We start from the raw sequence: 16,803 nt of genomic DNA, 5'->3' as shown, positions 1-16,803 counted from the left end.
AACGTGGTTTGAGGCACTGGCGCGGCCCGGACTCTAGGGGGAGCTATCACCTGTCACCACAAACCGAAACATGGATTTACTGCTGTGAGCGGCGTGGGTCCTCTCAGAACACTGTGTACGTTAATGCAACGATTAGCGCGTGTCCCTGTTCTATGACCGGGAACAAACAAGTGGGCGGTCCCGTTGGACGTAAAACACTATTAATCTAGAGGAGGGTGTTGCAGAAGCTAAGGGGTGCACCGTGTGTACTATGAAAGCGTGGGGTGGCTCTCACGGTGCCGTTTTTGTTGGATAGCTTTTCAGTGCGCCCGGCTTGCTGTGGCCCGGGCGGTGAGTTGTCAACATTTGTATTTCAGAGGTGACAGAGTGAGGCAAGGGACAGGCTGCTGGCTTCGGAGCGGCGGGCTCGGGGGCGGTGTTATACTGTCCATGTGCGGCGGCACAGGGCAGGACTGTGAAACAAAAGGAAAATGGGGGAAAGAAAGCATCTCCTTTAATCACAGCCCGCGTACGGGACGGCGTTAAAAAGCACACAGTGTTAAAACAAACATTAAAGAAAGGAAAGGCAAGGGGTGCAAGAGGCTGGTGATTGGGAAAACGGGGGCAAACGAAGCTCCCTGTCCTGATACCCATTGGAAACAAAGAAAATCTGTAAAGCAATAAATAAAAATAAAATGTATCTTGGACACACGGTGATGGTTGCTGCTGTGCAGCGCCACAGACCCCTGCTCTGCTAGCACAATGGAGGTGGACTGGCTCCCTGCCCGGTTATATTTATAGCCCAGGGCTGCTGGGAGATACCACTGCGTCTGTCCGGGGGCCGGAGAGGAGGCAGGGCGATGTGCAGAACCGTAGACTGGAGAAGGCCTCCGGGATCCCCCCCTCCAGCCTGCCAGCCACATGATCCCACCCAGCCTGTTTAAACAGAAAGGACACAGATCCTGTCTGTTCAATGTAACAAAAAAAATCGCGTCCAGAGCAGGGAGCGGGAGCGTGCAGTGAGTGCATGTGTGCGGGAGCGGCGGGCAGAGGCAGGCAGAGGCAGCCAGAGCGTGCAGGCAGAGCAGGCAGACCCCGCGTCCTCTATGTATATAAAGATGGCCACGTTAGCGAACGGGCAGCCCGAGAGCAACAACCCCGGCGCCAACGGGCACATGAACGGGCTGAGCCACAGCCCCGGCTCCACCATCCCCATGAAGGACCACGATGCCATTAAGCTCTTCATCGGGCAGATCCCGCGCAACCTGGACGAGAAGGACCTCAAGCCCCTCTTCGAGGAGTTCGGCAAGATCTACGAGCTGACCGTGCTGAAGGACAGGTTCACCGGCATGCACAAAGGTGAGGGGGAGCTCCGCCGGATGCAACTTGTCATGGGAGTCGACCCGGGACGGGAGACGGGGCAGGGGAACGAGAGGTGCGGTCGGGGATGTGGGGAGCCAACCTGAGGAAGTCTAGGAGGACAATTGGGCTGTCCAGCCTGGAGGAGCTGGGAGTCAGTGGGGCGAAGGCAGTGGCACTCTGTGGTTGTGGGAGGCAGGAAAGCGCTCCTAGGGAGCTGTCCGGTCGAGTGGTGCTGGAAGTCGGGGTGAATGTGGAGCGGGAGCTGTCCACCGCGGTGCTCTGGGTGACAGCGGGAGCGGGAAGCGGGAGCTGTCCGCTCGCGTGGTGCTGAATGTCAGGCTCCGTACCAGGGAGCTGTCCGGCCAAGTCGGGCTGAATGGCAGGAAGCGGGATGGAGCTGTTCGCTCGATTGGTCCTGAATGCCAGGGGGAACGAAGGGAGGTGTGTGCCAGGGTGCCTCTGAATGCCAGGCTGAAAGTAGGAGTTGTTTGCCGATTGATGCTGAATGCCAGGGTGGAAGTAGGAGCTGTTCGCCTGAGTGGTGCTGAATGCTAGGATGGGAAGTAGGAAGTGTTTTCCTTGGTGGTGCTAAATACCATTGTGGAAGGAAGAAATTGGCAGTCTAAGTGGTGTGGAATGGCAGGCTTGAAGTAGGGAGCATTGTGCCTGAATGTCAGTGTGGCAGTAGTGAGCTGTGTGTGGTCCTGGGTGCCAGGGTGGAAGTAGGGAGTTGTTCACCTGAGTGGTGCTTAATGTCAGGGTGGGAATAGCAGCTATTCGCCGATGCTGAATGCCAGGGTGGAAGTAGGATCTTTCCCCCTGGGTGGCTCTGATTGTCAGGGTGGAATGAGCTGCTGTTCGTCGGATTGGCGGTATAAACCTGGGGTGGAAGTAGGAGCTGTTCTCCTGGGAGGAGCTGCATGCCATTGTGGAAGATAAGGAGCTGCCAGTCTAGGTGGTGAGGAATGCCAGGATGGAAGTAAGGAGCTGTGTGCACACTGTCAGAGCGGGCGAGGGAGATGTGTGTCTGGGTGGTGCTGATTGTCAGAGTGGAAGTAGGTAGCTGTTCACCTGTGTGGTGCTGAATGCCAGGGCGTACATTGCAGCAGATCACCGGTGCTGAATGCCAGGGTGGAAATAGGAGCAGTTCACCTGGGTGATGCTGAATGCGAGGGTGGGAGTAGGAGCAAGTTGCCTGGGTAGTGCGGAATACCCAGGGTGCAAGTAAGAGCTGTTCACTCGAGGGGTACCGAATGCCAGGGTGATAGTAGCAGCTGCTTGCCACGGTGGAAAGAGATAAAGTGATACTGAATACCTACCGGGGGAGGAGGGGGGCAGTACTGTACTCCCTACTAAATAGTAGGTTGGAAGGAGGAAGCTGTTCTCGCGGGAGGTGAGAATGCCAGGGGAGGATGGTGAGAGAGGCCAGTCTGCAGGACCCTGCTCAGTCAAGCGGACAGCGGCCCACACGTGCAGTCTTGTACAGCAGGGCCAGGGAGCTGTCTAGCCTAGTGTTACTAAAAGACGAAGCTAGAAGAGACAGCTGGCACACTATAGGTGCCAAAAGTTCGTGTGTGACAAGGAATGCATCGGTGCCACTGTCTATTCTGGAAACCTGTGTGGGAGGAGGAAGTAGCTGCCACCTTTGTAGCAGCCAGACTTCAAGATGTTTTGTGTAGGTGTGTGGTTCTGTAGCGCGGCAGCAGGAAGGGCTCATCCCCGCCCCCACATGGATAGTACAAGCCTGCATGAGTCAGTGGAGACACTTGTGCCCACAACAGCCGCTAGACTTCAATGTGAGTGGGAGAATACCAGCCAGGCGCACCCCTTCCCCCGTCTCAGTGCTATATAAGGAGGAGGTGTGTGAAAACCTTGCTGTCCGCAAAACGGGTCCTGAAAACTAATTATGCGAGGGGAGCTGTCCAGGCCCGCAGTGCTGAAAGGTAGATTCAGCAGGGAGCTGTCCAGGGCCATGGTTCTGAAAGGCAGAATGTCCAGGCAGAATCGACAGAGAGCTGTCTGAATAGTGGTGCAGAAGTCAGGATCAGCGGGAATAGAGAGCTGTCCAGGACCATGGTGCTGAAAGCCAGAATCATAGAGATCCGTCCAGGCAGAATAAAGAGGGAGCTGTCCGGGTAGTGGTGCTGAAGTCAGGGTTAGCGGGTAGGGAGCTGTCCACTTCAATGGTGCTGAAAGACAGAATCATTAGAGATCCGTCCAGGCTGAATATGCAGGGAGCTGTCCGGATAGTGGTGCTGAAGTCAGGGTTAGCGGGTAGGGAGCTGTCCGGATAGTGGTGCTGAAGTCAGGGTTAGCGGGTAGGGAGCTGTCCGGATAGTGGTGCTGAAGTCAGGGTTAGCGGGTAGGGAGCTGTCCGGGTAGTGGTGCTGAAGTCAGGGATAGCGGGTAGGGAGCTGTCCACTTCAATGGTGCTGAAAGCCAGAATCAATAGGGAGCTTTCCCGGAAAGTGGTGCTGATGTCAGTGTCAGCAGGAAGGTAGCAGCATCACTGAAGGACTGACAGCCACAATCATCAAGGAGCTGTACAGGCCGGTTGTGCTGAAAGCCAGAATCAGTATGGGTCTATCCGGATAACGGTGCTGAAGTCAGGGGAGGGGGGCTGTGGAGGCCCCTTATTCTGAAGGCCATGGTCAGGCAGGGAACATGAGCTGCCCAGCCGCTGGTGCTGAAATGGAGCTGTCCGGACTCCTAGCCCTGAAAGCCCGATCCAGCAGGGCCTGTGCCGCGGTGGTGCAGGGTTAGCAGGAGGAGGGTTGCCAGGACCGTAGTTCTGAAAGCCATGGTCCGGGTGGGAGCAGTCCAGCTCGGGGCCCTGGAAGTCAGGGTCAGGGGGAGGGGGCTGTCCAGATAGATGGCATTTAAAGTCAGTGTCGGCAGCAAAATCCCATTTCGGGCCTCACGTGTTAAAAGCCCGCGCGCACTGTGTGGGGGTGGAAAAATGATATATCTGTTGATAACTAAAATTTACGACCAGAGAGTGAAGGGGACCACAGGGCCGAAGGTCTCGAGAGTTACAGGGGAGCAGGAGCTGCTTGGGGGGGCGGCATAGAGAGGGGACGGCACTGAGAGCGCGGAAAGGATCGGTCCGCATGAGAGGGATTGAAGAGACGCTTTTTCCCAGGAAGCTTGTCTCACAGAGCGGTTCCGTCGCATTGAGAGCCTTTTCCACAGAGATCTCCTCGGAGAGAGCTTTCCTCGGAGAAATCTCTGCATGCAGAAAGCTTTCTTCTCAGAGGGCTTCCCTCGCATTGAGCTTTTTTGTTTAACTGAGAGCTTGATTTCCCACCTAGCTTCCCTCATTTAGAGCTTCCCTCACAGAGAACTTTCTGCACAGAGTTTCTTCTCTAGAGAGATCCCTGCATACATGTTTCTTCACACGGGGCTTGTTTCACTCAGAGGTTCCCTCGCAGAGAGCATTCTTAACAGCGAAGTTTCCCTTTCCTCGTCGTTGACTATACGTGCATTACTACCGGTGGTTACACAAAGGGGGAGCACATTACAAACGAAACTATGAAAAATCCTGCCGAAACTAGTTACACTCCCACACTGAGCGGGACCTCTATGGATGCCACACGAAAATGTATTGATAAGGACAGTATAGGGTGGTGAGCTTTTATTTTTTGAGGCGGGCTCATCGTGCTGCTCTTTCCCTTCATGACCAAGCCGAGTGTGTTATTGTATTTATTTTTTGGTCTGGGGAGGGTGTCGACATTGCTTTCTGCTCGTGTGCAAGGCAGCCATTGTGCCGACCCCCCTCTGCCATGTACTCCGCCGGATACCCTCATAGACGCGTGCAAGATGTAAAGCTTTCGAAGGACAGTAGGTGCTAAAAAGGGAACAACATTCAAGGTATAAATCACAAGCATTCCACGCCTAAAACAACGCGCACAAGAATGCATGTAGGAAAAAGTATTGCTAATATTATAAGGCAACCAATCTGACATATGCGGGTGGTTCAGTATGGATGGTGAACTTGCTAAGTGCAGGCTGCATGCAGGACTAAAAATTACTCAGTTATATAAGCTGCCTTCGGATGGTGCATTCACAAGCCAGTCCATTACTGGTTTAGAGAGACTAGCGCCTCACAAGAAAGGCCGATCCGTTGCCTTTGGTGCGCCAAACTTGGGACAAGGTGGTGTAATGCAGTCGAACAAGTAGAACGCGTGAATGAACTGACCCCCCTATACGAGAGGCACTCCCGGGTTTCCACAGCTATAAGAACGTTCGGTAACCATAATGACTTGACGAGGATCACACAGGTAGGGTAATGATTGTTCTGGGATTCTAAACTCGGCTTACCGAGTCTAAAGTCTGCCTTGTAGCCACCAGTCCACACCTCCTTATTAAACTAGGATGAGACAAGAAAGACAGGCTCGTTGTCCGGGGCAGTGCAGGGGTCTGACCCCAACTGAAGATCAGTGCATTACATTGTGGTCGTGTTTGTATTTATTTTACATAAAAGACAGAAGGGTTGGGCATTAAATGTATTTTGCTGAGCACAGCGGTCACCTTTGCCCTACCTAGTTCGTGAAACTTTCAGAAAATTAAGGTCCGGGTAAATGCAAGCGACGGGTGATTGAAAAGCAGAACGTGTGAAATGCTTCTCAGATCAGCAGAAATTCAGGAATATATTAACCCCCTGCTTCAGCCCTCAAAGTACACATTTGGTGGATTTTAAGCTGCCTGACGTTGAAGAAAGCAAGCTGCGGTTTGCCAGATCAGCAAAATAGTGGTGGAGACGAGTGAGTTTGTGGGGTGGGGGGGAGTGTAACATGCGCTGTGCAGGGGGCCAGCTCTGCGTGACGCCTCCCCTCGGAAGCCCCTCGCGCTACCCCTGGCTGCTACCGGGAGCTCCGCGCCTCCGAGCACGCTTTAAACTCCACTCGGTTCACTCTCTGACGCGTCTGATTTATTAACTAATCCTAATCATGAAAAAGTGCCCCTGGCAACTGCAAAAATGACTTGCTTGCCACAAGTGATTAATTACTATTTGGCGGGAAGCATGACAAGTCTCTCGGGGAACAAGCCTGTCGTTTTGGCTTTCTCCTTTCTTTAATCGGCAACATGGTGGCAAACAGGGTTGCATCCTTCATAATAAGGGAAAAAAAGAATTAAAAATATGTCCACGACCTAATATAACAGCCACCGCGCCTGCTAGGTATCAGTGGGTGAAAAAAACTCACACCACGGACTCACAACGGAGAGGCGACTCATTTTCCAGTTCAATATAGGGAAGGGTCTAGGAAAGGCTTCTCGCTGCCGCCTCCCCTGCGAGGCGCGCTGCAGAGTTGGGAAGAGTTCGGTCTACCCGCAGGCCCTTCCATGTGCCGCCATGCCCCACCACAGCCACCCCCAACGGTAAAATGGCGGCCTTTTGGGGATCTTTACAAAGTGACGTACGCAAACGCTGACATTTGATGGAATTAATCTTGTATACAATGTGCTGTAGTCAAAGGCGTATCTCAGTCCTTTTAGCGCGTGACAGCCGAAGGGTGGGCAGCCGCGGTGGGTGGACGAGGTCAAAAAGAAGAAAGAGGGGGGCGGGGCGTGTTGGGTGAAGAGGACAGAGGACATGTGCTCGATTTGTAACTGTCATGTCAAGAATAGTGGGTTGTGATCCTTCCTTTCCCACTAGTGCAAATAGTGTGATCTCAGATAAATCTCAGTTCACCCCAGGGCCTCAAATGAACTCTCTAAATAAACACAGGGCTTATAAGTAGCTGGAGCTCCTAGTGTTGAGCAGTAAAGCAGAACCGGCTTTAGGTAAGGAGAAGGTTTGGAAAGTTGGGGCTGCCAGCGACATTTTTGTTACTGTGAATCCCCAAAATGTGTCACAAAATTCTGCGTTTCCTGGGAAGAGGCCTTTTTAACAGTTTTTTTTTCTATAGTGCTTCTGCTGCTAGCAGTGACTTCCTAGCGCACCCAGTTATAGAGTGAGCCATGACTCATCAGTCTATAGGTGTCGGTTCTCCAGAGCATTATGGCCTCTATAGGTCATTGAGAGCAGTGCACGGGTACATTTTCAACCCTATGATCAACCCCAGGACGTCTTCTTCAAGCCTAGGATAAAGGAGATGGACCTCTGGGAGGTGAAGTCTTGTGTCGTCACTCGAGTTCCACCTTGAAGTGTGGAATTGTTGGGCACGTCGGGTGCCCAGGGAGGCATCCAATCCATACAGAAACTAAAGACAAACTAAAGACACAGAAACAATCATCCATGGATGGTTGGGTTCCTGATGACTGCAACAAACGCAAGCTGAAGCCATCAATCACACAGACCGCCTTCCACATATCTCCGCTCAATGGATGTCAAACTCTTTCTGCCATTTACTGGCTGTTGCCATATAAACCTCATATGTGGCACGGATGCCCTCCTGTACCTAGCACTATTTAATGCGCCTGCATGCATGCAACTCCCAAAGGTGGCATGCTAGCATGACATATACCAGTGATAGCGCAGGGCCAGTCCTGTGCGTGCCATGGCACCTGGCACCCGCAGGCCTGGTGCGCTGCTTCCAGTGCTCCTGGGCAGGGGTAGGCATGGCAGAGGCAGGGGTAGACGGTCAGCACAGGTCCAGAGCGCCTCTAGGCTGCTCCAGCCGAGCAGTGCATGCTTACTGGCTGAATTACTGGGAGGCAGGGGGTTACTGCTCTCTGGACAGCAATAGAGCGATGCATTAGCCTCACAGCCATCCAAGGCCGCTTTAAGTGGCATTTAGTATAATATTTATCAATTAAATGCTATCTAAACACGAGTGTCCCAGCAGGTTTCAGCGGCCTTTGCGTGCTGGTGCGCGCGCAGGCGGAAGCCGGGCCTCGTCGCAGTTCAATCCACGAGAGTTCAATCCACGAGAAATGCAGCCTTTTCCAAAACTGGCATTTTCAGGAAAAGTATTATAATGGGTGGCAGGTGGAAGTCCCGGAACTGGCATTACGGGTGCCCCTCTTCTCTCTTGGAATGGGCACTGGGGCATAAAACACTCTCGGGTGTTTCATAGAGTGAAGCTTCTCGCTTCGACATTGACCCCACGCGGGTCAACGTGGACTGATAATTATTATCGCAACACACACGGCAATCACGTGACAATCCATGACACGGTGACAGTTCCGTGTTACACCCGCGCCTGTTGTTAGCGGCACAACACACATCACAATGCACTTGGCCACAACCGGTCAATGAATGGCGGACTGATGAATGTGGCCCAACTATTGCACTCGTGTTTCATTCCCCGAACACCCGTGTGCACCACTGCGTTCCCATGATTCTCGTTGCTTTAAAGGGCCGTCTAGTGAATGATGTGGAAATAATGTCAGCCCCTAAGCAGAAATCAAACAAAGGGACATCCCTGAACCGTGATTGTTGGTGATGTCATACTGAGGACACGATTTGTCCTCTTCACTCGATGACCCTTGGCCTGGCTTGGGTGTGTCCAACAGGCACGTGCTTCTGTTGACACAACTGCAAATGTACACTACAAATGATCATTTACTAAGTTCAGACTGCAACATGCAATGTATACACCTACCTTCTACGCCACCGCTAGATTTGATGCCACCTTCGGTTTTAAAAGTTCGATGGGGCGTGACGTGCATGTGGGTGCTGAAAGGAGAGCGCACTCTCAGAGCACAGGCAGAGCTGGAGGCCCGCGTCCGGGTGCCTCGCCCTACAGGAGCACGGCGCCTGGCTCAGGTGTGTTCCTTTCAATAGACTGGAGAGATATCACACGCAGGCCGATGCTGGATGCAGGCAGGTGACGAAGAGCACAAGCTGAGGCAGAGTCCAGCTGCTGCAGCAGGATTCTGTAGGCGCAAATACCGGGGTACAGTCTAGGAAGTCTGCTAATGTTGTTTGACACGATAGACACGCAGTACGCACCGGGGCAGAAAGCATTCTGTACAAGATCACACGGCTCAGTGTCACAGTTTGGAGACCACGTTCTGGCTGTAATGCAGTCACCCGAATGATGGGCCCAGGAGAGCGAGGTCTGAATGAGCTCAACGTGCCTTTCTTTTCTAAGGATCAACACCCCGAGGCCTTGGACTCCTTGGTTACACACCTCGATTATCTACACATTCACTATCCCTCTCTGTGTCCTGAATCTGTTCTGTTGTGAAACCCCCGCTACTAAGGCGCATCGCTGTACAAAGGTGGGGGCAATGGGAGGAGTCCAAGAGTGTGGGGGAGGGGAAGGGGAGGAGTGATGGATACGTGGGATCACCTGCTGGGGTGGTCATCTAGTCGGTTACACTTGGGGGAGGTGTTGCTTGGAGAGGAGCGTCTTTAGTCCCTAGAAGAGGAGGAGTCTGGGCGCTTGATAGACCTGGGTGCCGGGGCCTCCCACACCCCAGGGGAGCAGCAGCAGACGTCTGGTGCCTTGCTTCCTCCTTCCTGTCTTCTCTTGAAGAGAGCTTGACGAGGTCGCTGCTGTGAGTGCGGCGCAGCCCACCGGACACCTTGTTCTTGTTCTAGGAGTGCGGCTCCTTCTAGGCGCTGCCCCTCGAGGTCTTTCTTCAGCTGCATTTTCCATACATTTTCTGATGGAATTAAAGGTCACCCAGAGCAGCACAACTGTGCTCTTGGTTTTCACACGGCTTTTTTAATGTCCTTTCAAAGAACACCGGGCATTTCACAAGTCCAGGAGGGCAGCGAATCTCTCCTTTATTTTGGATGTCTTACAACATTTCTCTTCATGTGTGTAAGCTTTTCATTTCTCCGGACTCCAGGACACTTCAAAGTGTGCACGCTGGTGTGTGTGAGGCAACTCCACGGGTCACCAGCGAAGGGCACCCGAGAGCAGGTGTGAGTGTGCGACACCTTGGTGTGGTGAAACGAAAGCTTTCAGAGGTCTAGAGAAACCTCTGTAAAGCCACGGACTTGTACCTCAAGCAGAGTTCCTGCGCTGTGACCAGATCTGGTTCTTCAGTGGTCCACCTGCCTGGCCTGGGGTTTTCATTCACGTTAAAAGAGGAAATTTAATTCCCCTCCTTCATAAAACCACAATTGAGCATTACTACATGGTGTAAAGCACCAGAAACGGACATACTGTAGAGTAATCACGTCTTAGTGTCAAACAGCTCCAATTTACAAGAAAGAAAACATCACAAATGCCTCAATACCCTTTTGTTTTTATTTGAATCCATTCCAGCACATTTTACTTCAAAGGACAATTATTTTAATTTTAATAGCATGTTGTCCTGCTGTACAAATCCCTAGGTATAAATTCAGCAAGCACAACAAGTTTAATGTATAGGGTGGAGCAGACTGAAGAAGCAAGGGAGCTCTCTACAGATCACAAAAAGGGAAGAAGTGAGCACAGCCGGGGTCTTTGTTAGAGTGTAGGTGGGAGTAGACGTCACGGTTTGACGGATGGGAGGTATGGGGTGAATGAAAAAAGAAACACCCCTCCACATAGGCTCCAGTGCTGTCGTTTGGCGAGCACCCCAACCGGTCTGTAATTAGAGATTGTTGGATACAGATTTGAACTTTTGGAGAATTTCGGATTGCTGAAAATTCTTTGACACAGCACCCACCCCTGGCATGTCTTCTCCCTTCAGAAGATAGGTTCTTACGAGACAGTCTTCACGGGCCATATGGCTTGCACGATAGTAGGGCTAATTTCTGGTATTTTTGCCGATGACGAAAGTGTTTCAGTAATGGAATGTGGGCCTCAGTCAAAATCTAATCTAAAATCCAAGTCTGCACTTAAATATTGAGATGGTCAAAGAAGTGATCTAGTGGTGGTAATGATTGACTAAACAACCAGCAGACAGGGGTTCCAATCCCCCCTGGCTCACGTTGTGTGATCTTGGGCTCAGGGTCTAAGCTTCGATTCTCTCAGCACTGCTACTTGGCAAACTAAGTTGGTTCGAATCAGGTTAAATGGGGCCACAAGTAGTCTATGGATAACTGATTTATTCTTTTCGAAACAGGGCAATTACTTGACTTTCCACCACTTTGGCAGCGAATTTCTGATATTGCAGCGAGTTAGCCTGAAATGTTCCCGTTAGAGACCTAATCTAATACATAGCATTGAGAACATGTTTAGGGTTTTTATATTTTATTCAGTGTTATTGATGTTTTTTTCTCGGATGAGATTGCCTTGTAGTGTTGGTTTGTCTCCTCTTGGCTTCGTGCCCGAGCAAAATATTCTTCTGGGGCCGAGGCAGGCACTGAGTGCTGCGTGGAAGCCTCCACCGCCGTCTTCTCGTGAGAGAGTGACAGCTCGTGTGACAGATCCCGCATGTGAACACAGAATGCTGTTGTCAACCAATCAGATTTCAACAGGACCCTTTTCTAATTAAGCGCGGTGCTGACAGCAGATAATTGCATTTGAGTTAGACTTGGCATGCTCGTGGCACGGGCTGCGATGGAAATTAGAGGCAAACACCCAAGGTAAAGATATAGATAAGAACGATATGGAATTAAATCCACTAAGTGTAGTGTTTATTTTTGATGCATGTGTGTTTGTCTAGAGAGAGGGAGACAGAGGGGGCCGAGAGAGAGAGGGAGAGAGGAAGAGATAGAGATAGGGGGCAGACACATAAAAAGATAAAGTATGGCCTAGAAATAGGGGGATATAATGAGATAAGCAAAGATAGTGAGAGGAAAATGGAGGAGAGAGAGAGAGAAAAGCAAAGAAAATAGTAAAAGAAAGAGGCAACGATACAGAGACAAAAAAGGATAAAGATGCCAAGTGAATGGAGAGAGGAAGGGTGACAATCTAAGAGAAAGAGTGAAAGGATGATTTAGATAAAGAAGGAAAATAAAGAGAAAGATGAGGAAAAAGAGAAAGAGAAAAAGAAGAGACGAAAGAGAAGGAAAAAGAGAAAGAGGTTGAAGGATTAGAAGAAGAAAAAAGAGGAAGAGAAAGAAAGAGAAAGGAGAAAGAAAAAGAGAAAGAAAAAGAGAAAGAAAAAGAAAGCGAAACTAAGAAAGAGAGGATGAGAAAGACAAGCAGAGAGCTAAAGAGGATGAGCAATAGAAAGGGAAAGAGGAATCAGAGGAGAAAAGGAAGGAGAAAAAGGATAAGAAAGTGAAAAAGAATGAAAGAGGGACACCAAGAGAAAGAGAGAGAGAGAAAATGAGAAAAAGAGGAAAGGATGTAGGGAGGGAGTGTGTGTGGGTTTCTGTGTGTGGGTCTGTGTGAGTGCATGTTTGAGAGAGAGAGAAAATGGTCCATATAAAAATAAACGGAGAGAAAGACAAGCAAAAGTGATGGGTGAGTGAAGCAGAAGAGATAAAAAAATACTGTGGGGCCGATTTACCCAGAAATAATGCAACACAGTGCAGCGGGGCAGGATGCTGCACTGCGCTGAGGGAATGGGCGAGAGGTCCAGGCATGATATCTATTAAGATATGACGCTCTTTACTTCTCTCCCTGCACTGGCGAACATGAGGCTGCATAGCGCCAACGAAGGCTCCCTTGCACTGTGGTGCAGCGGTGCCGGCATTACGGGCAGGTTTGTTTTTATGCAGAAAGGGTCGCCTTCTTCCACAAAAACAATCCTTTGAGGCACATTCCTCTTTGCAAGAGTTCTTTAACGCCTTAACCGCTGCAGTTTTTCCGCCGCTGTGCGGGCGTTCTAAAGGGTGGGCGGGGCTCCATCAGCCATTGGCCGACGGCAGCACTAGGGAGGTAGTGGGCCAACGGGAGAAGGCAAGGGATTAAAATGGAGCACACATGGAGAGAGGACATAATGAGGAGAAATAAAGATACTACTCCTCGTTCTGCCTCTGTCGGGTAGGCACACCATTTTGGCGCAAACTCAGGTTTACGAGTCTTTGCAAATCCGGGTTTGCATCAAAATACATGGGCGTATACATGGAGACGAGTATGCTCCACCCATGTAACGCCTACCCTATGTAAAGTAATGCATGGCACCACTATGTGCCTGTGTTACTTTGCATTTAGTAAGTCAGGCAAAGTGGCTTTGTGTGGCCAGGCAAATCCCACTTATTGACATTTGTTGCCTTGTGATGACTTGCGTCACGCTAGCGCAACACAGTTCCTTAGTAATTTGACCCCACAGTTTGTACCCGAGTTTATTGTATATTATTACAAGCATCTCTCTGGCCGGGAGGCTCCATCCAGAAACATTCTGACTAGCATTAGGTTTCTCTCGAGCTAAAGGGTAACTCATTTTTTAACATGGTTCTATCAGCTTGCGCGTTGATTAACTAACAAACATTAGTGGAACGTGCGTGATATCAACTTTTCATTCATTCCTCAAGTATTAATGGTTTATTATGTAGAACAAACCCTGGAAAAGCGCTATGAAATGAAATGTCAGACCTGAAACACACGTTGCCAATGAACCAGACCCCACACCAGAGTCCCTCACACTGACAAGGTCACCTACACGTGATATTATTCAGAATATGTTTTATTTAATCTATTGGCCATAGAAGAGTTGTGTGTTTTTTTACAAGTTTCTTCCTGGAAAATAGCACAAAGCCCAGTTCACTGGAGACAGAACCCAAGTGCCTTGGAAGGGGAGGTGCAACAATTGACGCACAGCTGAGGGTGGTTGGTGTCCAGTTGACCTATAAAAGGGCACAAAACAAAACACCAAGCACAAGGAGCAGCTGTGGACGGGAGATCAAGACTAGGGCAGTTAGGTTTGCCCGTCTGCTCTGACCACGGATGTGTGGTTTGTCCAAAATGGCGACTTTAGAGCCCTCTTGGACAGTTTCTGTCTAAATTCTGAAGCCAATTAGCAGAGTTTGAGGATTTTCAGAGGCTGTTGTTCTAGGGTTTAGAAAATGTCCACCGAGAGCACAAATTTGAGCTAGCCTGGGGGGGTTACTAGGTGTAAGTATGACGCTTGTAAAGATACCCACCACAAGCAAAATCATATATGCAACAGAAACAACTTGAAAAGCCATACTAAACCCTAATCAATCACTACCTAAACGCACTCTGCCTGCAGAACAGTATGTTTGTAAATCAGTTTCTCCAAATACAGTAGAAAAAGCTGTCATATTACATATTGGGGAACACTTTCTAACCAACAGAACAATTATACACAGCAGTGCCGTCCATCTCATGTGTTTGATAATCACATTTCTGCAATATGTGTCATATTTTGATGGTTGTACCTGTATTATGATTGCTCATGTCCACAGCAGAGAATTAGAGTCAATTCAATTCAAATCTTTATTCAATCTATGTACAAACTGATCGTAAAAGCACAATTTCATCGGTTAGGTCACAATGAATAATTTATATTAAGCCTAAGACCTTTAAACGCGTCATTGTTCTGGGCAACTGTTGGGTGTAGCCTTGCTTAAAGTAATTATTGGGTCTTCAAAATGACACCTCCGTCTCTTACCCCATAGGTAAGATGATATTTTCATGTGCATAACGCACCACAGATTTATTTATTTATTTATTTGATTTATATAGCGCACTATAACCCAGAGGTCTCTAAGCGCTTTGACAGGGTCCGCTAGGCGATTTAGAAGGAGACAGCTGGTTACAAATTAAGGACGATCCCACGCTTGCTGAAAGAGCAACGTTTTTAATTTCTTTCGGAAAGACATTAGCTTAGTGTCTTTCCGCAGTTCCAATGGCAATTTATTCCACAGAGCTGGAAGAGTATTCGAGAAAGCACGACCTCCCACAGTAGTCAGTCTACAGCGTGGCTGGACAAGGAGGAAGGCTTCTGCAGATCTAAGCAACCTTCCCGGTCTATAGGGAAGCAAACGTGATTTCATATAGTTAGGTGCCCTGCCATAAAGAGCTTTATGGACAGATCAGTTAAGAAGAGATAATAAACAGGTGTGTGTGAAAGGGTGGGGCAAATTTACGTCTTCTGCCACATCAGTGGTAGATAGTTGAATTACGTATGTTTTGGAGGCAGGCTCCTGCGTGGAAGGACACAACCCTCTGTGTGGGGGTCACAGTGCAGTGTGAGCGGTGCAGGCGTTGGAGTAATGTGCGACATAATGATGCTCATGATATGTTCAGGTTGAATATGATTGTGTTTCACATAAGCTTCCTTGCCCAAGCGGTCTTTTTACTTACGGAAATGCCATCTCTTGACATTGCAATCGCTATGAGAAAATATCTGAAAGCCATAAACGATTTTGCAAAGGAGAAATTAAAGGAGGGGCGTCAATCTTAATTTATTTTAGGCCTTTCCCATTAATGTGAGTTTTTAATAGTTTGAGGTGCATTTATAAACTGTGTATAATGAATTATGATTGTATGAGGATGCCATTTGACAAAAGTGTTTTATTAGTAAATTATTTGCTATAGAATTTATATTGTCTCCGTTACTTGGGTTCCTATTGTGTTTAAAGACTATGGTCTAAATAAACAACGTTTTCTCTCTCAGGCGTAGGTGTCTGACTATATAACGGTGCATTGAACATATAATAACCTCTTAGAACAACCCTAGAATTTTCAAATGGAAAAGTTCCTTGATTCACCAACCTGTCCAGTCATGATTTTTTACAACTATTAATAGCAACCGATGCTCAGTGTGTCATGCTACTGGGATAGCTGCACACACGCCAGCAGCGATGTAGCACAATGGGCGAGGGCATCACAAATACGTTTTGTCACTAGCAAGGATACAATATCAGTATACATTCTAAATTATTTTTAGGCTATAAAGAAAACCATGTGATTTCGCAGGTTGGTTTATGTTCTAGGAATTGCTAGAGTTCATGACAGTCTCATGACGGTCTGTGTGTGCTTCCAGTTCAGGGGAGGTCTACACTGATTGGCTGAGAGTCACATCAGACTGACTGCACCCCTGGGGGTTGATTGCAGTAAAGCATCCATTGATGACGATATGGCGACGAGGAACACCCCTGACATATTTTGCACCGCAATTTATTAGAGGCACGGAGGTATTCCCTGCTGACTTTTTCACTCTGTATTAATATTTTTCAGCATTTGTAGCCCTTTGACTGAATCGCTGCCAATTGTAACAAATTGGTGTCTAGGGACAGGCCCATCATATGGTGTTGAGGTAAAATAGTGGTTAATATAGAAATTGTAAAATATAATGCTGTTATTACTAGAGCGCATTACAGCAACCCATTGAATATAGAAAGACTATAGTAGACGGATGCATAGCCAATATTTACACATTCGACGTTGATGAACTGTGACCATTGCACCTGAAGCGGGTCGTGCTTCTATGTGGAAATGCTTAATTAAGTGGGCTGACATCATGGTGTCTATTATTTGCATAAAAAATAACAGAAAAGGCACTTTTTAAAATGTTGTATTTCTTTATTGCGTATTCAAACTATTTAAACAGTTTGACAAAGAGATAGATTAGGGGTGAACGTACAACGTTCTAGGGTATATTCACATAATCATTACAAACATGTGACGTGTCTCCAAAAAGTCTTGGCACATTAATCCTACGCCTCCACTGCAGTCTATAAATCGGGGAGTAACATAGATAGAGAAGGGTATGGGG

The 16,803-nt window shown here is 48.8% G+C and overlaps 1 protein-coding gene across 1 annotated transcript in view; it reads left to right on the top strand.

Moving 5' to 3' along the window:
- Positions 1 to 987: 987 nt before the first annotated feature.
- Positions 988 to 16,803, top strand: part of CELF4 (CUGBP Elav-like family member 4) — a 1,317,354-nt gene continuing 1,301,538 nt past the window's right edge. The window contains exon 1 of the mRNA XM_078674731.1: positions 988 to 1,338. Within this exon, the coding sequence (XP_078530857.1) occupies positions 1,086 to 1,338 (253 nt within the window). The 5' untranslated portion in view covers positions 988 to 1,085. The remainder of the gene's footprint in view (positions 1,339 to 16,803) is intronic.

This window comes from Lissotriton helveticus, chromosome 2_1 (assembly GCF_964261635.1).
Source record: "Lissotriton helveticus chromosome 2_1, aLisHel1.1, whole genome shotgun sequence".
Classification (NCBI taxonomy): domain Eukaryota; kingdom Metazoa; phylum Chordata; class Amphibia; order Caudata; family Salamandridae; genus Lissotriton; species Lissotriton helveticus.
This window is presented reverse-complemented; position numbering and strand designations above follow the sequence as displayed.